We start from the raw sequence: 24,878 nt of genomic DNA, 5'->3' as shown, positions 1-24,878 counted from the left end.
AGGAGTGGTGAAACACTGTTCTGGTACGATACCACAATCCTAAACGGCACTAGTCAAGTGTCATTTCGGGCCACCTTGATGCACGATATTTCTGTATGTATGGTAATATACTATTCCTTGGATGAACCTTTTTGTCAATGTCAAAATCACTCACTATCTGCTTTTCTTCTGTAACCAGATAAACTCGTCAATTTAACCTGAACGAAAACCGAGCATTGCGAAAGTCTTTCGACAACGAATATGTTGGATGTCTTTTTCTCTTCCCGTGACATCTCCTCAATCTGAAAGTCACCCTCTTCGTGATTTATCTCTCGTACGCTCGCAGTGATATAAAGATTCTCGAAGAAATGTGTAGCAGCTAGAAAACCGAGAGAAGAGGGGGAAGAGCTTGCGAGCCTAATCTGTAAAAACACATAGGTAGCCAGTCATGAATCAAGCGAGGGTGTGGGTGTGATCAGCTATGCAAGTACGTAAATACGAAACTGGTTGGAAACGGCTTGACAAGGAGGAGGAGACAGAATATCTCAATGGAAAATAGCAGACAGTGGTTCGAAACAGAGACGGATAACGTCTCCATGATAAGCGAATACTTCTATTTTCTACTCTGACTGCCCTCCGTTACTGATTGAGAAGAAAGTCCTGCTGTGCAGACATGATGTCTTATGCAGGAACCCACGCTTGTTCTTCTTTTTGCACCCACTTCGGTTTCACTGATTTCGTCAGGAATTCGATGACCATGTCTGTGCCCGCACGGCACTTCTACCCTGTTTCTCGATTCGCGTCGCTAGATCTGCGATATGTGCTTGGTAGTTGTTCAGCTCAGACTCGAGCTGGACGTCGCTGGAGAAAGACTGACGACGATGAGATACAGCAGCAACGGTTCGTCCGGATGATGCCTGCTGTTGCTTTTCGTGGCCGTTGTCGGAGTCTTTCGATGGTGTTTCACGATGAGAAGTAGCTGTGCTCATGGTTGGATGTGGTAGTGAGGGTATAACGATCAGTAACGTTGGTAAGCTTAGCGTAGTTTGTGATGGGCCTGAAGGACTCGGTCGGGCTTGCCTCTGACTCAGATGGGAGGCCTTGAGCAGGTCAGGGCAGGACTCAGATGTACTGGTATCAGTGTCTGGTAGTTGGTCTCGATTCCGTAGGTAGTATGCCTCTGTTCAGACCGGCACAGACAGCAATGATATACCATAACGAGTTCTCGGCTCGAGTCCTAAATAGGCATGGTAGTACATCGATCTCGAAGCATGAAGAATGACCCAAGAGAGTCGAATGTTAGCTCATAATATGAGTCTGAGAAAGGAAAGAGTTACGCCTCAGAAATATGTCGCACGATGCTGCCATATGGAATCGATGAGGTGTGGTGGTGGGGTGGCGCCCAGACATTATTGCTTGATCTTACACGAGTATTTTGGTAGGGATGAGAAATGAAGACACATCATATGGTCGCGATAGCAGACTCGTTTCGCTTCCGACCATGCACGAGGTTGGTATCCATTAAATAAGCGGTCAAGGTAGACGATGAGAATGACGCACAAAGAGACGAAATCGTTGAACGCTACTGACAGTGGATAGCGGTTTCAAATCATATGTGTAATCGTTGTTGGTCTAGTACGCACATGATGCGAAAGGAGTGATTGTAGATAAGCATGGAGGCGCAACGCGGCTCGGTACGCATCAAGTTCGTTAAATAAAACAGCAAGGATAGTCAGTAGAAGCATGGAGCGTTGAACGCACCTTCCACAGCGCAACAAGAAGGGCACACGATATGGTAATAACGTCAAGCATCTTCTCAATTTGAGATGCAGCAAGAACTTGTGAGCTCTTCACCAGTCAAAATGATTTAGCAGTACCCAATTAATCTCGTTTTTCGTCGTGCTCGTTCTCGCTTTCGCTGTATTGCCACCCCTCCAGGTTCCAAATGCTTCCTAAGCCGTCCTTGTTTCAGGTGGCTTTTCCTTTCCAGTTCTTGGCTTTGTAAGGTCTGGGTGTATAGTTCTTAGGCAGCCAACCTTGTTCTCTGCCTTTATGGATATATGCAGCTGTGACATGGCCGCCCTGTGTGAAATCTGCCTGAGTTTCATTGTCAAACCCAGGGATCGGACTATATTTTCGTTTCAGATTCCGTGGTGGAGAAGGTGAAAGAAGATCAGAAGAGGCAATCGAGGAGGAAGGAATTTCGTCATTTGATTCGGGTGCAGCATCGAGATCGACTCGTGGTTGTGGAAGTTTTCCCCGAGTATCATACGGTTGACTCGGATCAGCGTCGGTCAAGTTATGCTCTTGCGCAAGTTGCGTGTGGTAGGACGAGGACAATGCAATAATTTCCAGCTCTGCATCTCGCTGTGACCTCGTAGTAGCGTTCAAGATTACTGGCGAGGACTGGGTAGTCATGCGATGCTGTAGAAGGTCCTTCCGAGACTTTTGTGTCGGCGTCTGCGTAATAGTATCCTCTTCCTCTTGTGAATGCTCGTCTTTATCATAACTAACGTGTGCGCTTGGTCCATCTTCAATGTCCAGGATCTGCTGAGCCCGACTGCGCAGATTTTGTGGAGAGCTTGAATCTTCGATTGTGATTCGCTCTACGACAGCATCGCGTGATCCGTGGTGTACTGGTGTTGTGGGGAAGATAGCCTGTGTCGAGGGAGCCTGAGTGGAGACTTGAGAAGGGTGTGGTAAAGATGCTGGGTAAACACTTCTCTGCATACCCGAGACAAAGGCTGGTGGCAATAGAGGACTCGAAGAAGAAGAAGTTTTGTGATACTCCGCGGTATCGTTGAGTGGGACTTGTGTTATCCTTACTCTCTTAGACGTTCCAGTAGTGTCATCTGTAAGGCCAGAAGACAGATTCTTTAGCGCAGAGTGACGGTTCTGCTGTGATATCCTACGCATAGGACTTGGCACAAGACGAGGTACTGGCAGGGGTGACAGAACAATGGGAGATCCATGGTTGGTTATGCTCGCAAAGTCTTTCCGCACAGGAGAAATATGCGAAACGACGTTTGGGTGGGTCAATGGCTTCAGGCGGTACTCATCATTATTCGCCTTGCTTGTTGGTGACGATATACGTTGATTAAGGTCCGCGACATAAAGTATGTCATTGAGAACAGGTGAACCAAGATCTGACTCATCAGAGCTAAGTTCTCCTAATTCTAATATTGCGTTCATGTCTTCCGTGGGAAGAGGAAGATCTTGTATCTGATTGCTAGATGGAGTCGTCCTCTTAACCAGACGTGAAGGATCGCGGAAAATTTCGTCAAGGTCAGGTAGGGATTTCTGTGTATCATATGCGGATTTGTTGTTGTCCACCTCTCTCAGGTCTGATTGCTTCGGCTGAGACTGATTCCGACTGCCTCCTTGGGACGATGAGGTAAGTGGGACAGCCCAGATATCCTTTACGTGATCCTTTTTGCTTGACTGAGGCAATAGAGCCCTAGGAGGAACTTTCAGAATGCATATCTTGCGATGTAGAGGAGACTTCTTGTCAGGTTTCCGACCAGATAACTCGTGGCTCTTGGCAGAGAACTTTCGTGGAGACAATAGCACGTTTGCGGAGAGGTCAGCGAGAGGTCTTCGCCTTTTTGACCGTCTTGTGGTGCTCAACTTGACACTTTCTGGCGTCTGGCTTGAAGGAATGCGGTCCTTGGGTCTGGAGGGTGTTGATGGACCAACCGCCAGCTGACCCAGAGTAGGTAGGTCTTCCCCAACTGAATTGAATTCGGTCGAATCCTGCACGAGAAGTGGTGGTCTGTCTGAAATTGTATTACGAGAAACCTTTCTGGTAGATCTGCGCGGATGCTGTCCATGGTCGAGTTGCTGATCTGCGATTTTTCTGTTCTTGCGAGGCTGTGGAGGTTGGTAGTCCTGAGTCTCTGGCTCTTCCTGCCTTGTCACATCAGTAATTGCGGTTGGCTTTACTGTCTTGAGCCTAGCTGGAGGACGCATATATTCTACGGTCTCTAGTATTACTGTGTCACCAGCTCCATCGAATAATTGGAACGGAGGTCTTGAAATTTTTGATTCTGTGTGTAGTTGCAATACAGTTTCGTCGTCGTCAAACATCGATGTGGTATTGGTATCTGTGTTCTTGAAAAAGTCCATTTGTGTCAGTGTAGAGTCTTGCTTTTTCAATGATCGTCGTTTAACCCGCGATTTGGGCCTTCGCGTAGAGACAGGTTCCTCGAGTGTGGTTCCTACATTCAGCCCGGAATCCTTATTTCCAGCACCAGCAGATAGGGACTTCACGAAATCGAGCTGAGTCAAGGTCGAGTCTCTTTGTAGTCCGCCGGCCTCAGTTGACACTGCCACTGGACGTTGCACAGTCTCAGACGACGGCTCGGCGATTGGCAACAGTAATTCAGGTGCAACATTCTCATTCTCGAACGAGGAGCTCTTCACAAATTCGACCTGAGTCAAAGTAGATTGGCCGCTCTTGCGTCCTGACGCACTTCGAGAGAGTTCACCATTCGGCGTTGATATTCGAGTCCGTTTGCGTGGTGCAGGGGTATTACTTGTGTGTCTCCGTCTCTTCTTGCTTGTAATCGTCCACTCATTGTTCGCCATGGACGCCAATGCCTCTCACTTGCAATATTGGGTATGGATAAGATAGTTATCACGGACGATATCCTAGTGCACTGCCAGGACGAATAGGCTAGTGCCCACAAGACGCGTGACGCTGTCGGAACGCGAAACCACTACATGACGTAGCGTGTTCAGTGTTGCCTCAGGCATACAGAAAAGCATAGCATTTACTCTGATGTTATGTCCATCAGGCGCAACAGTGACAGGTCACCGTATCTTATTGCGAACACCGTGACAAGTACTACACCAATGTGCACGTTGAACCATTAGGGAGCAGTCGTATATGCTCCACCAGTGAGTGTCTCTCATCTATACACCTGACCTTGTACATCAATATTCACGCTCGGTACGCGTGAGCAGTGTTCTTTATGCTATCCTTGCACAGCAGTGCAGTAGAATAGCAATACCCATGTCGTTGACGTTAACCACACCTTTACCATCGCCGAACTCCTTCAAATGCTAAAGCAGAACCATAAGCTAAATCAATGCTGCGTTATTCATGGATCTTCACTTCTACTCCTGCGTCGTCCTGTAGGTGTCGAATCGCCGTCTCCAGCATCGCTCAGTTGACTTCGACTGTTGCCATTCATCTTCGCACCCTCTACCGTAGGCGCCTTCTCGCTCGGATGCGTGTCGATTTCGAACTGATGGTTGCCCTCAGACCGCGCCTCGAACCAGCCGCCCTGTTCCCACTTTCCTGGCTTGTAAAGACTATTATTTCGGATCGTGTTATCAACGATGCCCCGCAGGAGTTCGTTGACTCGCTTGAAGTCGACAGGCTTAAGGATCCAGCCATCAAACCCGGTAGCAATGTACTTGTCCTTTTCTTTCTCTAGCAGCGATGCTGACACAGCGAATATTGGTATTCTTCCGTTCTTAGCGGCTCGAGTTGACAAGCAGCTAGGGCCTTGAGTTTTCTCCGATGAACGTATCATTTTCGTCGAGCTGAACCCATCAACAATCGGCATTTGCAGGTCCATCAATACAGCATCGAACATTACCGCTTTCTCGCCATGTGCTGACGAGCATTCTTCTCCGTTCACCGTCATGTAAGCTGAATGGCCAAGCTTCTCCAGCCGTTTCTTCATAATCCTGCTGTTTATCGGATCGTCTTCCGCGACGAGAACCGAGAAGCCTGCGTTCGGGTCTTCTTCCTCTAGCGCACTCGGTGTTTGCACCTTAGGCACCTCAAGCTCCTCGAACTTGACTCTTCCCATGCCCTTGACTTCAGGTGACTTCTCGTGCTCCTCCATGCGAACAGGTCTTATGGGCGTTCCGGAATCCTGCACATTGTGTTGACCTGGCACCTTTAGCGACGACCTCAAGTCTTTCGTAGAACCGATAGACTTGGATTTCTGCGGCGATTCCATACTAGGTGTACTCTTGTCTCCTGCACTTTGAGAGCGTACCACCTTGTTTCTAGGTCCAGTGTGGTCCGCAGCTAAGTCACCACTTTCGCCCCTCCATAGAGGCTGCTGGATAGCGTCGATGAGTCGGTCAGCATCACTACGGTTGCTGAGTACGCTTGTTCCACTCTTGCCACTCTTAGTGCTTCCTGCAAGGCTGTGCACACTCTCCGTGCTGTTCTTGCGGCTCAAGGACCCATGAGTCGAACGCTGTGGCGTCGATGGCTGTCTCTTAACCAATGTCACTTCGCCATCCTGTACAGGCGTTGTGCTTTCCGTGGTTGCTGGAGTCTTGTCTCCAGGTGAGACACCGGTAATCTCTTTCTGTGGCTTGTTTGTAGACGCCGAATCGAAGCCGAGTACTATTATGAACTTAGAGCCTTTGCCCGCTTCGGTTTTGAGTCGCAGTTGGCCATTCATGTTCCGGATGGTACGGGCAACCACAGCGAGACCAAGACCGAGCGCTTTTACAGTGCTGTCCTCCTTCGATATTGCTGGTTTGACCTCAAGCAAAGCCTGTGCAGAGGCTTCCTGTTCGTATTCGACTTCTTCAAGCTCTTGGAAAAGAGCATCGACTTTGTCCTGCGACATACCAACTCCTGTGTCTTCGACTGAGATTTCGATCTCGCTTCGTCCGATTGTCGATTGCGGATCAAGTCGCCAGGCATGAACCTTGACGCTACCTTCACGTGTATGCTGAACAGCATTGGAGATCAAATTCGAGACGACTTGTCGCACGCGACGGTGATCGCCTACAACATCTCGTGGCACATTGTTATCGACATCCACGACATATTCAATGTTTTTGCGTTTGGCATCGCCAATGAAAGGGTCAGTTGCTTCTTGCAGAGTATGAAGCAGATCAAAGACCTCCTCTTTCACGAGTGCTTGGTGCTCCTCGGTCTTTGTCAGGTCTAACAGGTCGTTGATAACATAGACCAACGACTTTGAAGCCGAGTGCGATTTCGCCAGGTTGTCTCTCGTGTCTTGGTCAAGCGAACCTTCTAAAGCAATCTCCAAGTAGTTGATAATAGCGTTTAGCGGCGTCCGTACTTCATGGGCTGAGTTGGCAAGCAGTAACCTCGTGAGCTGACTATTCTGCAGCGCAGCTTCTTTCTGCCGCCATACATCAATGAATTTTCCGTATACTAGACATAAGACTGATGCAGTCTCAATCTCCTCCTCTGTCCAATCTTTACACCGACCAAAGACAACCTCGTTCCATTGTTTGAAGCTCTTTCTCGGCTCTAGATAGCCTTCTGTGCCCTCTTTGACAAACTTTTCGTACGGATTCCCAGCCCATTTGACCTCCTGCAAGACACCTTTCCTGAAGAACGCGATGAAATCGTTGCCACCACTAGACAGAGGCACATAAAGTACGCCAGCCAGAAATTTAAGACCAGGGCTGTATCGTAGCTCGGGAAAGTCCATGTTGATGTCTTGAGAAGTATAGATTGAATTCAGCCTTTTCAAACGCAGAAATTCCGTCATTGCAAGAACTTCCTGAAGGTGTCCGGATGGATTACCCATCACTTTCGTCTCGTCACGTATTGATAGTGCGCCAACATCAGCATCGAACAAACGTAATAGGTCTTCGGAGGAAGCTACAATATAGCCAGAGGGATTTGCTGTCGAGGATGTTGTATTAATAAGCTTCCTGGCTTGCAGGCGCGATGCATAAGAGAGTCGCTCAATATTTCGTGATGCTGTGTCTCCCACCAAGCGACACATCTTGCGAATGGGGAAGGACACACGCATCCCTTGCTGTCCATACGTATGACAGGCTATAAGACCCCAAAGTTCATTAAAAGCATTGATCGATATTGACATCGAAGACCGCACTGCCATGTTTCCTAAGTATTTGATGTGGATCGGCGACATCGCTCGTAAGTAAGCATGTGTCAAATCAAGAGGATTTTCTAAATCTTCGGGTGTCCTGCAGACAAGTCGAGCGGTTTCATGGTCACGATTGTAGAGGAGTCGAACTTTGTTCACCTTATACATTTCGCGCGCTTGTTTGGGAATATCCGACGCTGGGAAGTTGAGGCCTTTGTACAAGTCTTTAGTGGCTCGCGGGTCCACTAGCTCTGCAACAACTCGACCGTTCCACCCCTGATCGAATTGGTAGATCATGACTCGATGGAAGCCAGTCAGTTCTTTGACAACGCCTATCAGGACTTTCAGGAAAATTGGCAATGAAGGTGCATTTGCTAATTGTTCTTGTACCTGGGACATGATGTTGAAGACTTCCATTGCTGCAGCTTCGCCACGCTTTTTACGTGCACTGCGAAGAACCCTCAATGGCTTGCTGACGTTCACTGTGCTTTCAGCAAGCTCCTCGGCCGTCGGTTCGCTACCTAAAGTATCCTCAGGCAGTTCAGGGGTAACGTCGTCGCGCGGGACCAGTGGGTTGACCTGATCGTCCTCTACCTCGAATTCGCAGATGATCGTTTCCCTGTCAGTGGCACATTGATGCATTGCACACCAGAGTTTGCGGGTCCGATGTTGCGGCGGCCGCAACGAAACCATAAAGACCTCAGGTCCGTTATTAACCACATCTGAACCCTCCTCGTCACGGATAAAATCGAGATGATCGAGCAAATTGTCGGCTTGTTCTTCAGAGAAGATATCCAAGAAATTCTCGAGTCTGAACAATTGTTGTGGGGTATAACCAATAATGGATTGAGAGTTCTCGCTAACAACGTGAACGATGAGCTTACCATCGTCCTCTTTGAAGGCCAATAATAATCCAAAGCTTTGAACAGCTCCCGGGATGTGTATTGGTTCGTCTTCGCATCGTTGTAATGTTTCGCCATCCCGACCCGTAATTACGGCGTGCCCACCATCTGTCACAACGTGCTTAAAGCGAGCAGTGACCAGAGGTGCTTCTTCGTTTGTCTTGATCGAGTTGGCCTTGCTTCCAGGTGAAAGCCCAGCAGAGATACTGGACCTGCCAGACTTTATAGATGCAGCATCGTCGCTGAGAATGCTGGTGAGAGCAGCATGGTGTTCAGCTCTTTCAGGGGCACGACCGCCTAATAACGAGGACCTTCTCGATGACTCTTGTCGATGGTCTCCTCCCTCGCTGGACTGAGATATACTCGTTGATCTTCGTCTCGACTGCGGGCTGCCTGTAGATGGAGGTAGACCGTGTTCCCTAGGAGAAGCAGACAATCCTGTTTTATTGCCACCATCATGTGCAGCTCTTCTCATAGCCAGGGTCCCTTCTATGCCCAGATTCATTCCAGGATAACCTTCTCCAGACTCGCTTCGACTCATGGGTGTGGCATTAGGATCGATAGACACTGCCGAACGGATCGGGAAAACACGGTCAATGGAGCCGGGGCTGACTACTCGCCCAGGTGAGGATGGAGGGGGAGTATCCTTGTTAGACAATCCAGTAAACATGCTGACGGATGACTCCCTCACCCCACTGGGCATCCTCAGCTGCATTTGAGTCTGTACATAGTTCTGGCTGGTCTGTGAGGATTGTGGCCGTGGTGCGGGACTTGTGGGAGATGGAGCACGTTGGTCCACGTCGGACATTGCTAGCTGCCAGTTGTCGAGTTTTCGTGGTGTCACGCTGTCGGCTCTTGAAGCAGGAAGAGCGCGAGAGCCCTACTGCACAGGTGCGCACTGAATGCTTCGGCAACGTTGCAGACGATATCACTCTTATGGTAGCCACATTGCGTGTTCGGATATTGTTCTCTAAGCCTAGAACCCCTTCCACACGTATCCAGTGCCCTAGGAGCTACACGAAGTTCTCGTGCCGTGTCGTTTCGTTTCGTCGGGGAAAAAAGGGAGGGAGAATGACTGTTGCAATTGATTGACTGCACAACTGGTACGGATATCGTCAATTCGGCGCACTGCAAATTCAAGCGATAAATCAGTCGTGGCACAACAGTCGATCGAGCTGCGACGGGACCTTCTGCAAGGGATTGCCTGTGGAATGGTCTACACAGTGGTGAAGGCTACTTGTTGATACAGAGAAGTAGACGGGGAGTGAGGTGGCGGCCATTGAATGGAAATCAGATGTGAGTAGCGCAACGATTCCAAAGTTTACTTTCATGCAAAGAGTGCCACCTTAATCCACACTAATCGTCTCCAACCTGTCTCCCACCAGGAAATGTTGCTGTGACGTTCTGTGGCAGCACGCAATGCGGATGGTTGATAACTACTACTCGTGTACAGTAACTGACCTCGCAACAACAATCCAGTGAAAAGTGTTAAGGAATTCGTTGCTCGCTTCCGCTCATGCAGATTGCGATGCACGTTCAGGAGGCATCACCAATTAGCCCCAAAAATAGAGGCTGTTGCATTTGTGCAAGTTACCACTGTAATTACAGATCTTGAGAACTTCTGACCAGGAAGTTTCCAAGCTGAGGGTACGTTCGCAGCGCTATCTTGCTCATTGCAACAGGCTCATAGAGCCGCCTGTATTCCTGAACGAATAAGGCACAACCGTGATTGTCCACTGTGTTCTCATCGCCGATGCAAGCACCGGTGCCGTTACGCCATGCAGCTGAGCCAACTCCCAAGCAGGGTAGAAGAAGTCCAAACCTCATCGACTTCGTAACACGTAGTAGAAGGACATTTACCGTGTTTGTGCGAAAAGACATGAACTCTTCATAGTATCAAGCAGAAGAGCATTTGAGACACAAACTCGTGAGCATCATCGTCATTTTCAAAGCAGGCAAATTGACGAACCTGATAAGCTTACAGACCGCGACACACCGTTTTATCAAAGCCGTGTTCGATCTTGATCGTGATTGTTTGCAGAGCGAAATAGAGCATAGCGTCCTTCGCAAGGTTCGAGATCAACCATGCGCGCCACAGATTGACTTCCGCCATACTCCTTCTAGAGACTTCCCATGAATCATGTCACACACAATTCTGGCGATGCTTGCATCCTTGTGCCGGTACTCAACGCGTTGTAGAGTATTGCACGGCCACTCGCTAGTACGACGATATTCGACTTGAAAATACCGGACCAGTTGTCTTTCGGGACTCTTTCATACCATATTCCGTGGGTTGAAGGTCATCACATCCCCGTGTTATTGATTGCGATCACACCATATAGAAAGCACATGCTCACCCGCAACTTTTGAGCAAGGGACGTGATCGTGTTGTGCTTGCTCGTGCAATCTTCCAACTTCTACTCAAGGTTATACGAGGTGCACGATGTGCAGTAGTCTTCCCTGCCGCGGGTTGGAGGCAGTTTTGAGAATGATTGTCCCTAGACTTCAATGTTGAGATCACTTCTAGTGGTTGCAAACTTTTGGTCTATAGTACGCGACAGCAGCGCCCAAGGTAGTCTCATACACGATTTGAAGTCATATACTGTTTCCAACATCTACAAGTTCACAGACAGATCGTGCTGTGCACAATTACCAATCGTCGTCGGTCAGAACGTCGAATGTGATCATCCGTACAACAGCGGCTGATAGCGAGGTTCAGATCAGTATACACAGCTCATCCATTGCTTAGGCATTGTATGTGGAAGCAGACACATTGCCGCCACGACCGGTCCAGTTGACGTGAGTGTAGGCGCCTTCTGGGTATTTCTCGTTGGCATACTCTGGCTTGACTTGGAAGGTGTGAGCACCGAAGTAATCTCGTTGAGCTTGAAGCAAGTTAGCTGGCAAGTCCTTAGCTCGGTATCCGTCGTAGAAGGCCAGAGCAGTCATGAACGCAGGTGTTGGGATACCCCATGCAACAGCCTTGCCAATGACGTCTCGCCAGCCTGGCTGTGCATCATGAATAGCCTTGTTGAAGAAGTCGTTGAAGAGCAGGTTCTCAAGGTCTGGGTTCTCGCGGTAAGCCGAGGTGATGTCCTTCAAGAACACAGATCGGATAATGCAACCACCGCGCCACATGAGGGCGATGGATGGCTTGTTCAGCTTCCACTTGTATTCCTTGGCAGCATTTTGAATGAGCATGAAACCTTGGGCGTATGAGATGATCTTTGATGCATAGAGAGCTTGTTCAAGGTTGGCCAAAAATTCCTTTCTGTCTCCAGAGAAGGATGGCTTAGGACCTTGAAGGACTTTTGAGGCTCGGCCTCGCTCTTCCTTGAGGGAAGACAGGCAACGAGAGAAAACGGCTTCGCCGATCAAAGTGACGGGCATGCCGAGATCTAGAGCGTTGATGGCAGTCCACTTGCCAGTACCTTTCTGGCCAGCAGAATCGAGGATCTTCTCAACGAGTGGCTTGCCATCATCGTCGTTGAAAGCAAGAACATCACGGGTGATCTCAATCAAGAACGAGTCGAGTACGCCTTTGTTCCAGGTAGCAAAGGTTTCGGACATTTCTGGGTAGGTCATGCCGAGACCACGCTTCATGATGTCGTAAGCCTACAGTTGTTAGTACACGATTGCACAGTTACCGATTGAAGCTCACCTCGCAGATAAGTTGCATGTCGCCATACTCGATACCGTTGTGGACCATCTTGACGTAATGACCAGCACCCTCGTCACCGACCCAGTCACAACATGGTTCGTCATCTGACTTGGCCGCAATATCCTGGAAGATATCCTTGATGAATGGCCAGGCCTCCTCGTTACCACCGGGCATCAAGGACGGTCCGTATCGAGCACCTTCCTCGCCACCGGAAACACCTGTTCCAACGAAACGGATACCCTTTGAGGCGAGGTACCGGGTTCGGCGGTTAGAGTCCGGATAGTGAGAGTTGCCGCCATCGATGATGATGTCGCCAGGATCGCAGTACGGCAGAAGCTTCTCAATGAAGTCATCTACAGCAGGGCCGGCCATGACTAGCAGCATCATTCGACGTGGCTTCTTGAGCTTCGAGCAGAACTCCTCAATGGAGTGAGCTCCGACAATAGACTTTCCTATATTCCCCATCAGCTCATGTTATGCCATCTTCCATCTTTTTCTATTCACCTTTGGCCTCATTCTCAAGGAAGCGATCGACCTTCGAAACGGTTCGATTGAAGGCAACAACAGTATAACCGTGGTCAGCAGCGTTCAAGATCAGGTTCTGGCCCATAACAGCCAGGCCAATGAGACCAAAATCACCACTAGGTTCGTTCTGCGCCCTGAGACTGGCAGTGATGCCAGCCAAACGCGCTCTATGTCAGCAAACCCATATCGTCAATCCATGTATATACGTAAGAAAGTGAGGAGACTTCTCAGATATCTTCTGCGAAGCAAGTGTGAACATAGGAGGTGAAAGGACATACGTTGGGCCGGATCCATTGGAAGCCATCTTTGCGGTATTTGTCGTGGTGGACTATGTACTTCTTGTCAAGGAGGATGGTATTGAGCTCTGAAGGAATATTTCAAACGATCTCTGTCTAATGCACCGAAAAAGACGAGAGATACGAGTGAAGAAAGGTTGAGAAACGCAGTTGCAAATTTGCGAATGCAAAACGTCTTGTAATAGCAATGCTCGTTATCCGTCAGATCCATTTTCATTATGGTGGGGTGTCACGGTCATTTCTCCTGTAAGCACGAGGGGCCCGCCGGCTGTATTCTTGAACAGGCTAGCCTTAGCTGGCTTACATACGCAAAATCCATGCGAAACCCCAACAGCTGGTCGGAAGCGTTTCCTGCATCTTCGTGTAGGAGTAGCCTGCTGGCTGTAAGATAAGAGCTTACACACTTTGGAAGAGCTGTGAAGGACGAAATGGACCTTCATCTTCGAGGCACTGCCCATGAGGAGCTTTGCATCATGGCGGTTCATGAACAGTTCGCACGTTTTCCTGAAGATGCCTTGACTGGTACCATAAATTGCGCACTACTTACGCGGGAAAGCTACGTCTCGGGTCAACACATGCCTCAACGATTCGCCCAATTGGGTTCTATCACCCAAACACTACAGTTGTCACGGCATATGCTGGCGGCAGATATTCAATATGTGCTAGCAGCTGTTGCAATGCACCAGTTGTTGGGTTTATTGAGGATGTCGCGGCAAGCTTCGGGTAGCCGTGAGAAACGACATGAACCGTCGGCTCGCCAGAGTGGTCGACATCTGTCAGTACAGTAGAGTGATTCAAGTTTCGGGAGCCTCAGGCCGGTAGAAAAGATAGTGTGGACCTAGCTAGAGCTAGAAATTTCCCAGCACGTGCTTTACTTCCTGCCTTAACATTTTGATGCCTTCTTCCTTCAGATTGAAAGAACATCGTTGCGCGATTGTTTGAGAACTCATACAAGAAACCAATCTGCGACCAAAGAGTCCCAAGTACTGTACCCACGTCTTGCGCACTCGATTCACCCAGCCTGACCTGCTGTGTTAGAGCTCAGAGGTATTTGGTACGTTCCTGCTATCCAACAATTGGGAAGAGAACAGACATTCATTATGGCGTACCCGCCGCCTCCAGGTCACGCATCGCTACCCCCAAAACCTCCTCCGTCTACTATCTCCTCGGCGCCCAAGCCAAATGCTGGGTTCAAGCCTGCCTTCACAGCTTTCGCGCCTCGAGCTGTAGCAAGCACAAACAAACCTAATTCCGCGACGCAATACTCGAGTGCCCCCACACATAACTATGGAGTACAAATGCCTTACCAAGCTCCGTCTCAATATGATTCAAACCAGTCGGCACCTGGTGCACCACAAATGACGAATCCGTTTGTTCCTACACCTTCTATGCCTGGCTCGTCGACTGCTTATGGAAACTACGATTCTGAGTACGAAGCGCAGATCCAGCAATGGCAGTCTGCCTACTCTGGCAAGGACGATAAGTCAGGCTATTCTAAGACCGCTGCACCTGTGGTGAAGGCTGATCCAGCGGCAACAGGCAAAGAGACACAGAAGACAGTACAGCGAGCTGGTGGTGGTACAACATGGACTGATGACTCCCTCCTCGAATGGGATCCAGCACATTTCCGCATTTTCGTCGGCAACTTAGCAGGTGAAGTCACGGACGACTCACTCCTCAAAGCATTCTCGAGGTATCCATCCGTACAGAAAGCTCGTGTTATCAGAGACAAGCGAACCACGAAAAGTAAGGGATATGGTTTTGTGAGCTTCGCAAATGGCGATGAATATTTTCAGGCAGCAAAGGACATGCAAGGGAAATACATTGGCAGTCATCCTGTACTGATCAAACGAGCAATGACTGAAGTACGACCAACAACAGTAAAAAATGACAAGCATGGCAGGAATAGGAACAAAAACAAAGGCGCTGGTAATCACGCCAAAGTTGAGCATGGTGGCATCGAAAAGAAACCTCCCAAGACCAAAAACGGGTTGAGAGTTTTGGGATAAAGATACAGCATATCCCTACGTATTGCGCTGCTCGAAGACGCAAAGGCACATATTTGGTGTCCATCTTATTGAAATCTTAGTACGGTGGAAAACAGTGCTATGTGTTAGATTTTTGCTCACTACAAGCCAGGTCTCAACGGCAGACCTGCTCTCAGCCAGAAACGACACGACGAGACTCTTCTGGGAACCATTTCTCTCTGCACAGCTGTTGTTGGGCAACTCCCTGAACCATGTGGTCCAAGAGAACGACAGCGATGAGCTTGTGACCTCGAGCGCCATGTTTTTCGGCTGACGTTGAACCCATGATTCGCTTCGAGCCGTTCCTGCGACGACGCAACTAAAGCTGTCTTTCTCGGTGCTAGTGACCTAGGCAAGTGGTCTTGGTTTTTCAACTTTCATTCTCGGCACCATGCCCAAAGTCTCCATCTCATGATACATCTCGAAGACTGATTCTATCGTGTCTACGAATCCGGTCCAGCCAAGAAGACGTGCTTTATTCGGGCATAACATCATAGGCAGGAATGCATAGTCGGCGAAGGTAAAGTTGGCCTCTACGTCGTCGAAAGGGTTGTGTGTAAGGTGACCGCCCGATTGTTTCATGATCTCCGCCCATGCCTGAGAGTTCTTTGGATCCTGCGCCCACGCTGTGAATGTCCCTGAAGCTCTGATCTTGGTAGGAGGCCCATAACCTAATGGTGTGTCCTTGCCTGATCGACCTGTCATCTCCTGGTACTTGCTGTCGTCCTCAGTGGGAGGGACTACCCCCTTTTCGACGCCGAACCAACGAGTGAGCTCGTGGTAGAACCTGTCCCAGCTGAAGGGACCACTGTCAGTGGAGTTGAAACGCTGATTCTTGCATTTCTCCTCGAGCACAGCCCATTCACTCAGGTAGCCGGTCAGGCGAGCAGTTGAATGAAAACTCAGATCCTGCCATGCATTCCAGTCACCAAAAAAAGCTAGAGGCTCCCCTTTGTGAGCCTGTACGGCTGAATACACTGAGAAAGGATGCAACGCGTTCATCTGTGCATTGTTGACTGCACCTAGAATCCATGCCGGCATGACGATATTCCAGTCAACTCCGTTTGCTTCACAGTACTTGTGAAGGGCATCTTCCTGAGGGTAGTAAAAGTTTGGTTCAAGATGTTGTGGTTGAGGATCAGACTCCACAGCAGGAGTTCTTGCACGTCCGATATGCACGCCATAATTCTTTGCTCCTGTTTGTAATAGGAACCGCTTTGGCTTGATGCCAGCCAATGGAAGAGCGTCCAAGAAGTTCTTGAGTAATGCGACATTGACCTTCACTAATTCGTCGGCATTACTCCAAGCAGCAGCTCCTTTCGGTGGTTTCGGCTGGAGATACGAATAAAAGAAGATATAATCTGCCTTCACATTCGCGTCCTTGAGTGCCTGAGCGATTTTCTCACCGGACTCAAGGAAATCACAGGCCACATGCTGAACACGACTCCTTTGTTCGGCTGTGAGCAGCTTCATCATCTGCTCGGGTGGAGGTCGTCGAGATAGTGCATAGATTTTTGTCCATCGTTGAGGAGCGTCCAGTAAGGCACGCATCGTGCCAAATCCAGATATTCCGTTCGCCCCAGTAATGATGACATGCTGGTCAGTGATTGAGGAATCGTAGTCGGGAAGATTGTGGTAGATACCAATATTTCTGAGGGGAAGCTTTTCTGAACCCATTTTCGATGCTCCTGTCAAGCTGTAGGTCAGTGAATGGAGACTATCTCGATCTTGCCTGATACTTTGCTTGGTTGAACGTGAACTGTGTATTCCAGGTAGCAAATATCTATGTATGGTCAGAACCTGTATCTTAACTCTGCTAACCACTGTTCTCGGTCGTTACAAATATAAGAGGAGACTGGTGTTACTGCATGAGGAGAAATGTTCATTGAGCCTCACGACCCTTCGAGCTATACCTCGGACCATTATTGTAAACTTTGCTCTCCACATGGTCGATCATCGAGACGTGATATTGAACTTCTAAGCAAAAAAAAAACACGGAGCAATTTAGGATTACACGCGCTGCTAGATGGTTTCCTAACGAGATGAATCACGAAGAAGAAGAAAATTGTGGAAAGTACTTCCATTTTCTATTCAATACCCGACAATTGTTTCCCCAAAAAGCACTGTAGCTGCTAGTAGTGCATCAAGCTTTCAAGTCTTCACCAGCTATTCAGTTCACGATCGTCGTCTCTCATTACCATAATATCCCGTTGAGAAAAAGAAATTGAGGTCTCGCCATTTCGAAACTGGTCGGCCAGTGTGATCGTTGTGTCGCGGGCGATGCGAGCCCGTTGAAGAATCGACTGATCTACGACAGACCGACGCAGGTGCCGAGAAGGCATCGCTCGGAGCAGCACTCGCTGTTGTCCTGGCAAGGAGAGAGAAGTTGTTGGCACTATAAAAGTTAGATTACGAACTCTTCACAAGGACATGTGAAAGTCTTACCTCGAAGGTAGGTGACTTCTTCTCAACTGCAGCAGCCATGGCGATGGCGCCGAACAGGAAGCTGAGGATGATGGTGGTCTTCATTTTTGCTGGATGAGGGTGCTTGGAAAGCGAATTGAAAGGTAGTGTAAATGAACGTATTTTTGCTGTAATGAATGACTGTTTGTCTGTCTGAGAAGGCTTCCGTTGGGACGTCTTTGACCTTTATGTAGGCGAGAGAGCATTCCTCTGTATTGCGTGAAGACCCTCTTACGATGGTCAAAGCTCGCATTGCTGATCGAAAAATATGTTGCCAATGGCCCGTGAGCACGTCAAAGAAGCAGGGAGATAAATGCTCGCACCTACCACTTAGATCGCTCGCCTTGCCCTTGCACATTCTTGTTGCAGATTAATGGCAATAGCACAGCCATAGCATTCGGTGTCTCATGCAAGCAATGTGAATGTGCATGGCAGTACTGCAGATCGTGCATTCCAGGAATCACGTTGCCGAATACTGAGCAAGCGAAGCGCCGTTTCACACTCACGATGCGTGTTCGTGTCGCAAGTCGTCAGTCCAAGACCAAGATAGCGCCTCCAACAGTACTAGTAGTACTATTGTCGCAGTACGAAGCAAGGCTAGCCAGGTAGTCAAGTGGTACATGAAGCAACGATACTACTTGATGCTTCTCAAGCTCTCGGAGTTTTCAGGCCATACATAAGGCATCTTTGTTTGCCCTTTGCGCCAAGGTCTCTCCCAACTCACAATCGTCATTGTCCTTCCCACGTGAGTAGCTGCATTGCTTCATCATGAATCGTGTTCTTTCTAGCACCATCACAAATACGAATGGACTCGTAGAAGATTCCAAGATCATAAGTCTGTTGAGTTGCCTCAACGAAGTATCCCGTCGTTCTTCAAGCACGAACCAAACATTACCTGGAGGGATACTACAGACACGAACTCTTCCCAGCGACATTCAGCTCAATTAAGTTTTTGCATCTCGCTTCAAGCTGTCGCCAGCCGTGAGCTGGATCTGACGTCTGTTTTCATCGCACGCTCCGGAATCAACGTTCTGCATGTCCTGGCAAGCTAACAACCAGTCTCACCCTGCACAGCAAAGGCGTCGGAGGGACCAAAGCGAAATTACCGACGTGACCCCGTCGGCGTCCCAGTGCTCATACACATGGCAGATCTGGGGTACATAGTTTGCTGCAGGTTGAATTGCATGGGGTAATCTACAGAAATCGTGAAGCACGGCAGTTCGCATCTCCTGATCATTTGTATGCAGATCGGCACCGATGCCGTTCACGACCGACCAACAGCCCAGATACCACAAAAGTGGAAAGTTTAGCATTTACTTCTAGGCTCTTGGTAGGTTAGCCAAGCTCATCTCCGCGTCTTGGCTCTCCAAAAAGCCGGGGCACAGTTCGCTGTCATAGGCTATACCTGCTACCCAAATTCTTGGCTCTCTAAATGTACCCACAGCACTTCCCCATTTCAGATTCGGCACATGAACAAGCTTGTTGCCTCTCCAGCCATGCGACTCTGATGTGTTCCGAAGTCCTCGCAGCTAATCGATCGGGCGTGCTTCAATATAAATGCCCTTGTCCTCCGATCGCTTGTCACAAAAGGCCATCACTGCATTCTTCCTTCGTCGATAAGGTCAGAACAGCAGCCATGGACAAACAAACTAGGCTCGTGGACGAGAGACGAGCGTCAATCCAAGACCACGAGATTCTTGGTGACAAGTTTAATACTTCACATGAAGAGGCAACACATCTCGGCGAGCTGACACCGGAGGAGCTTGTGCTTGAAAAGCAGCTGAGGGTAGGTGCTACCATGCTCCTCGAGAGGAAGAGAGAGCTTGTCAATTATACTGCTGCAGGAACTTGTGCTGACCTTTTCTTAGAGGAAGATTGACCTTGCGATTATGCCTATGGGTAAGTCAGGATCTGGGCTGTTATATTTGGTGCGCCTGGCAGACATGCATTCTCTGTACTGACGTTGGTAGTGGTGTTGGTCTACTTGATGAACTACATCGACAGGTAAGTCCTCCACAACCTCGGTATTGATAAGCATCTGACCTTTTGCAGAAACAACTATGCTGCAGCCCGTCTACAAGGTCTCGAGGAAGACCTTAACCTGACACCGCAACAATACCAGACAGGTATGGAATTCCAGGCTTTGTTGAGCATTTTCTTGTACTAACTTTGGTTTAATAGGTCTCAGTATCTTGTTCGTCGGCTACATTATCATGCAAGTTCCATCGAATCTGGTCCTCAATTATATTGGAAAACCCAGCTGGTATCTTGGCTTCTTTACAATTGGTAACTACTGTCTGCGACTGAGTTTGTCTAGCTCTGCTGACGTTGAGTATAGCATGGGGTTCTGTGTCAGCACTTACCTGTCTTGTTACCAATTTCAGCCAGATCGTTGCTTGCCGTTTCATCCTGGGCATGGTCGAAGCACCCTTCTTCCGTAAGACTTCCCTTCCGCCCTCTGGAGATCGTGGGCTAACGATCAATAGCTGGTGTGCTCTTCTACCTTTCAAAATGGTATACGAAGAAGGAATTGAACCTTCGAATGTCCATTTTCTATTCAGGCTCGCTTATTTCAGGTGCCTTCGGTAGCTTGATTGCCGCCGGTATCTTGAACGGGCTTGGCCACAGGCACGGTTTGTCTCCATGGCAATGGTATGTGGTTCTTAGCTCATCCGCGCGGCAGTTGTTAACATCAATTTAGGTTGTACATCATCGAGGGTGCCATCACGGTTTTCGTTGGCATACTCGTTTGCTTCATTCTACCAGATTTGTAAGTCGATACGTGCAACCTAGCCCATGCTTATGTATTGCATGCTGCAAGTGTGCCTCAAGCTAACATCCGGACAGCCCTCAGACATGGAAAGGACTGACTCCCGAGTTAAGAGCAGTCGCAAATCGACGTCTTGCTATCGAAGCAGCCGAAGCTGATGTAGATGAAGCAGGTGGCATGTCCCAACTCAAAGGCTTTAAGGTAAGACTCCACTTTTCCGCCACACCGAATGAGTATTAACTATTCGTAGTTGGCCATGAAGGATCCAAACACTCATCTCCTTGCCGTCGCTTACTTGTGCACGACTGGCGCAGCAGGCTTCCAGAATTTCTTCCCTACCCTAACAGCTACGCTTGGCTATACTCGAACCGTCTCACTCCTACTCTGCGCTCCACCATACATCTTCGTTACCTTCTGGGCGCTGGCCCATTCATGGTTCTCTGACCGTGTCGGCAACCGTTTCTGGTTCTTCATCTACCCAATTCCTGTGGTTTGTATCGGCATGGCTGTCTTTATGGGTACCGACAACTTCGGCGCGAAGTACTTTTCACTGTTCTTGATGGTGATCATCTTCAGCATGAACGGGACTACGTACGCTTGGATTGCGAACGCTATTCCTCGTCCTCCCGCCAAGAGAGCTGCAGCGTTCGCATTTATCAACTCCATCGGAAATTCTGCTTCCATCTGGACACCTTTCACATATCGTGCTGTTGACAGACCACATTACAGACTGGCTCTTGGCATCAACATCGGTCTGATGATTGTTGCCACTATATGTGGTGTGACATTGAGGTTTATTCTTACCAACCGCAACAAGAGACTGGAAAGGCTAGAAAATGAGGACGTTGCATTGAGCGAAAAGGATCTCGCGAAACTACGGAAAACCGCCGAAGTGGAAGGCATAGATATTGCAACTGCTAGACGAATGCAGAAGGGGTACCGATACATGATCTAGGTGCGAAATGTACAGATTGAAGCCTCGCGACTATGGTCAAAGAGACTTGTGCTTACTTTTCGCAAGTTCAAAGGGTCAACACGATTGTACATTTGGCAGCAAAGCGTATTAGTGGATTTCGGATCATTGGAGGGTAGATAGGAATTGCTGAAACTCCTGGTACTTGTTTGGTACTACTACTAGTACCGCCACTCAATGCCGGCAAAGTTGCTCATTAGCCGAAACTTGAACAATTTAATTTGGATCGAGCTCAGGCGTGAGGAGTTAATCAAACACATGTCATTGAGGGTCGCTATATCCTATGCACTGCTAAAGACAATCTAAATCTCTGGAAATAACGTAAATCCGATGTGCCTGCATGGTTCTGCAATATGTTCAAGATTGTAGTGCATCAAACATTTCGCGGAGAAATATCGTGGTCAACTTTATTTCAAGCTTTCTCTCAATGCACTTTTTATTCTGATAGAAACTTCGGCATATTACGGTGTTCACGCCGAGGTTAACCACGATGCATAGCTGTGCTCTACCAATGTGCTACGCTGTGTCACACTGCGTCGTACTGTATGTATTGATCTTAAAGTTAGAGTAGCAAGTCTCCGGGGCCAGATACGGGATGCATAGATCACGGCCTCTTTCATTCTTGCTCGAGCAGCGAAACCCATTCCCAATAATCAACATCCTGAAGCCTTCTGCAAATACAGTACCCTACGGACAAGCGAGGCAAATTGTTCGGTGCCTCACTAGATGGTCAAAGTCGGAGACATTCAAGCAAAAGAAATGCTACATCGATTTCCAGAGAAGGACATTCTCAGCAGCGACAGCACAGCGTGAATCAGCATCTACTACTCCAAAAGAACCAGATCCAGCACACATTTACAATTCCCCAGAACACAGGCCACTAGAGGGAGTCTTGGTGGTTGCACTTGAGCAAGGTGAGCCATCATGTCCACCACTTTCATTCATTTTCCAGCGTGCGAAATGTCCTACGCGTCCCAAATGTTAATGTCTCGAAGTCATATCTGGTCCTTACTGTACTCGTCAACTTGCGGACCTCGGTGCGCGTGTGATTAAGATTGAGCGTCCCGGCACTGGCGATTTCGTGCGTTATCACGACAAGCGAGTTCTCGGACAGCTATGTTCTCACTTTGTATGGACCAATCGTAACAAGGAGTCACTCGCGCTGGATATCAAGAAAACTGACGACCTCGAGATATTGAAAGAGTTGATCAAGAAGGCTGATGTGTTCGTGCAAAATCTTGTACCAGGAGCAGCGGCTCGATTGGGATTGAGCTTTGAAGAGCTAACGAGGACGAATGAACGGTTGATTATGTGCGAGATAAGGTATGCATGAGTTTACAAGACTGAAAAGGTCAAAGCCCCAGAGACGGGCGCCATGCAAACCATTTAGCTGACGCTACTCAGTGGATACGGTAGCGATGGTCCTTACAAGACGAAGAAGGCATACGATCTCCTTGTACAGAGTGAAGCCGGTCTGTTGAGCATTACAGGCACTCCAGATGAACCGTGCAAGGTAGGAGCCAGTATCGCTGACATTGCGGCGGGCATGTATGCCTACAGCTCAATCATGGCTGCACTGCTTCAGCGGCAGAAGACTGGGAAAGGGTGCCGGATCGACGTGAGTATGCTGGAAAGTGAGTGCCCACAAGATACATGCTTTAATTCTGTCAAGATGCTTTCGTGTTCACGACTCATAGACTAACGTTTGTCCTCCAGGCATGGTTGAATGGATGGGTGAGTCGCTTCGAAGGCTCGTGCTGACAGCCACCCGTTACTAGGGATGAGCGTTATCGAGACCAATCGTTGAACTAACGTCCGGCAGGCTTTCCACTGTACTCTTCCGCATTCGACGTGTTGATTCCACTTGCTCACATGTCACAGGTATTATGCTTACCAAGGGCAATCAGCACCTCCTAGACAGGGAGCTAGTCATGCGAGTATATACCCATATGGCCCTTTTGAAGCCAGCGACGGCAAAGTTATGCTTGGATTGCAAAACGAGCGTGAGTGGGGTATCTTGTGCCGTGAGGTACTCCAAATGCCACATCTTGAAAAGGACGATAGATTTGGTGTGAGTTTTCTTTACCCCTTGTAGCAGCAACGATACAAATGCATTCGCTGGAGTCCTTTGAGGTCAACCCCCAAACTGACTAAACACCGCAGAACACGACGCTGAGGTCACAAAACCGAACAGAGTTATACCAGATCATTTGCGACAGATTCAAGGAGAACACGGCAGTGGAAGTTGTAGAGAAACTGGAGAAAGCCGGAATCGCAAACGCGAAACTCAACAGCATGAACGATGTGTGGGAGCACCCTCAGCTCGAGGCGAGAAACAGGTTCGCAGAGGTAGAGACTGAAGCAGGTTTCGTAAAAACCTCAATACCACCCGGCATGTCTGGTGATGTACAGGCGCGTTTAGAACCTGTCCCGGCTATTGGACAGCACAACGAAAAAATTCTGCGCGAGTTTGGTCTTGAGAAGAAGACAACGCAACAAGAGAAATCAGAGAAGGACGTGAAGATGAGTGTCTGATTTGGGGTGAGTCATGGATCAGCAACTTTGCCGGAACACACACAGGGAACGACGATCGTCTCTCGGCATAGCTGGTGGCGACGATTTGAGCTCAGACCACACCGTGTACTTGAAGTACCGCATAGACACTGCACATCTAGTATCCCGGGAAAATGGCCAACTGCTGTACACCATCAAGGACAATTTGTCATTCAACCCCTAAATATATTTGGATAACAGTGCGGAATTCACTGAAAGTATAGTTGTTGCGTCAAACCTGTTGCAGCTCCACGATCTGCTAGCGCCACAATACCGTACGAGTTGCGCGCTACTGACTCGTGTGATACCGATCAGAACTCGAAGCATGAGCTCTTGATTTGCAAGACAATTGCTAGAGTAGAACATTTTCGCCCTCGGAAATCTACTGTCCCTCTGAAATATACTCGTAGAAGTAACGCAGCTGTTGCCCAGCTGTTTCTGAATTCAAGTCAAGTTGTGTAGATATGTGGGTAAAAGTTGATGGCGACGAGCCCAACCGTCAAAGCAGCTGCTTGGGCGGAAGAAGGCTCACCAGGTATCCAGATACAGTACCTCACTAGCGTCTTTCTATACGAGAGAGTTTCACGGAGCCTCTATTTGGCAGTTACGAGCATTTATCACCTGCCTGAAGAAGCATTTCGTGGAGTATGGAAGTTGCCATGATGCCGCTATGTTCATTCTGAATGAGTTTCTTCTCTACGCGACCAATCCTCTGGTACATTTTCTGGCTCAAACTTACCGACATGTTGCTGAATCTGCAGCGTCGATCACAACCTGTACCCATAATAGCCCATAATGATTCCAAAAACGAATACATTTATCAGCTGCGGTTATGGTTTTCCGGTCAACCCCCACGACGTGGTCCTTTTCTCTACCACTTTT

The 24,878-nt window shown here is 48.7% G+C and overlaps 8 protein-coding genes across 8 annotated transcripts; 3 read left to right on the top strand and 5 right to left on the bottom strand.

The window, feature by feature from the left end:
* Positions 1–1,947: 1,947 nt before the first annotated feature.
* LTR64_003628 (uncharacterized protein) lies at positions 1,948–4,566 on the bottom strand (the record flags this gene model as incomplete). Its single annotated transcript, XM_064897982.1, has 1 exon — positions 1,948–4,566. The coding sequence occupies one exon, from the start codon at positions 4,564–4,566 to the stop codon at positions 1,948–1,950; it is 2,619 nt and encodes an 872-aa protein (XP_064756932.1).
* A 515-nt stretch (positions 4,567–5,081) lies between these two features.
* On the bottom strand, positions 5,082–9,536 carry LTR64_003627 (uncharacterized protein; the record flags this gene model as incomplete). The annotated part of the gene is made up of 1 exon (XM_064897981.1): positions 5,082–9,536. The coding sequence occupies one exon, from the start codon at positions 9,534–9,536 to the stop codon at positions 5,082–5,084; it is 4,455 nt and encodes a 1,484-aa protein (XP_064756931.1).
* Positions 9,537–11,473: 1,937 nt separating this feature from the next.
* GND1 (phosphogluconate dehydrogenase (decarboxylating) gnd1) lies at positions 11,474–13,218 on the bottom strand (the record flags this gene model as incomplete). The annotated part of the gene is made up of 4 exons (XM_064897980.1): positions 11,474–12,343; positions 12,390–12,841; positions 12,894–13,081; positions 13,193–13,218. The coding sequence occupies 4 exons, from the start codon at positions 13,216–13,218 to the stop codon at positions 11,474–11,476; spliced, it is 1,536 nt and encodes a 511-aa protein (XP_064756930.1).
* A 1,092-nt stretch (positions 13,219–14,310) lies between these two features.
* Positions 14,311–15,219, top strand: LTR64_003625 (uncharacterized protein; the record flags this gene model as incomplete). The annotated part of the gene is made up of 1 exon (XM_064897979.1): positions 14,311–15,219. The coding sequence occupies one exon, from the start codon at positions 14,311–14,313 to the stop codon at positions 15,217–15,219; it is 909 nt and encodes a 302-aa protein (XP_064756929.1).
* Positions 15,220–15,585: 366 nt separating this feature from the next.
* LTR64_003624 (uncharacterized protein) lies at positions 15,586–17,194 on the bottom strand (the record flags this gene model as incomplete). Its single annotated transcript, XM_064897978.1, has 2 exons — positions 15,586–16,933; positions 17,151–17,194. 2 exons carry the CDS (start codon positions 17,192–17,194, stop codon positions 15,586–15,588), a joined length of 1,392 nt encoding a protein of 463 aa, XP_064756928.1.
* A 351-nt stretch (positions 17,195–17,545) lies between these two features.
* On the bottom strand, positions 17,546–17,766 carry LTR64_003623 (uncharacterized protein; the record flags this gene model as incomplete). Its single annotated transcript, XM_064897977.1, has 2 exons — positions 17,546–17,632; positions 17,683–17,766. 2 exons carry the CDS (start codon positions 17,764–17,766, stop codon positions 17,546–17,548), a joined length of 171 nt encoding a protein of 56 aa, XP_064756927.1.
* Positions 17,767–19,336: 1,570 nt separating this feature from the next.
* On the top strand, positions 19,337–21,425 carry LTR64_003622 (uncharacterized protein; the record flags this gene model as incomplete). The annotated part of the gene is made up of 10 exons (XM_064897976.1): positions 19,337–19,486; positions 19,569–19,599; positions 19,671–19,704; positions 19,753–19,826; positions 19,882–19,986; positions 20,039–20,137; positions 20,187–20,352; positions 20,402–20,470; positions 20,548–20,671; positions 20,721–21,425. The coding sequence occupies 10 exons, from the start codon at positions 19,337–19,339 to the stop codon at positions 21,423–21,425; spliced, it is 1,557 nt and encodes a 518-aa protein (XP_064756926.1).
* A 1,327-nt stretch (positions 21,426–22,752) lies between these two features.
* On the top strand, positions 22,753–23,978 carry LTR64_003621 (uncharacterized protein; the record flags this gene model as incomplete). The annotated part of the gene is made up of 3 exons (XM_064897975.1): positions 22,753–22,766; positions 22,848–23,061; positions 23,607–23,978. The coding sequence occupies 3 exons, from the start codon at positions 22,753–22,755 to the stop codon at positions 23,976–23,978; spliced, it is 600 nt and encodes a 199-aa protein (XP_064756925.1).
* Positions 23,979–24,878: the final 900 nt, after the last annotated feature.

The sequence above is a fragment of the Lithohypha guttulata genome (genome assembly GCF_036872675.1).
Source record: "Lithohypha guttulata strain CCFEE 5908 chromosome Unknown scaffold_2, whole genome shotgun sequence".
Classification (NCBI taxonomy): Eukaryota; Fungi; Ascomycota; class Eurotiomycetes; order Chaetothyriales; family Trichomeriaceae; genus Lithohypha; species Lithohypha guttulata.
The sequence above is the reverse complement of the archived record's forward strand: the minus strand, read 5'-3'. Positions and strand labels throughout refer to the sequence as shown.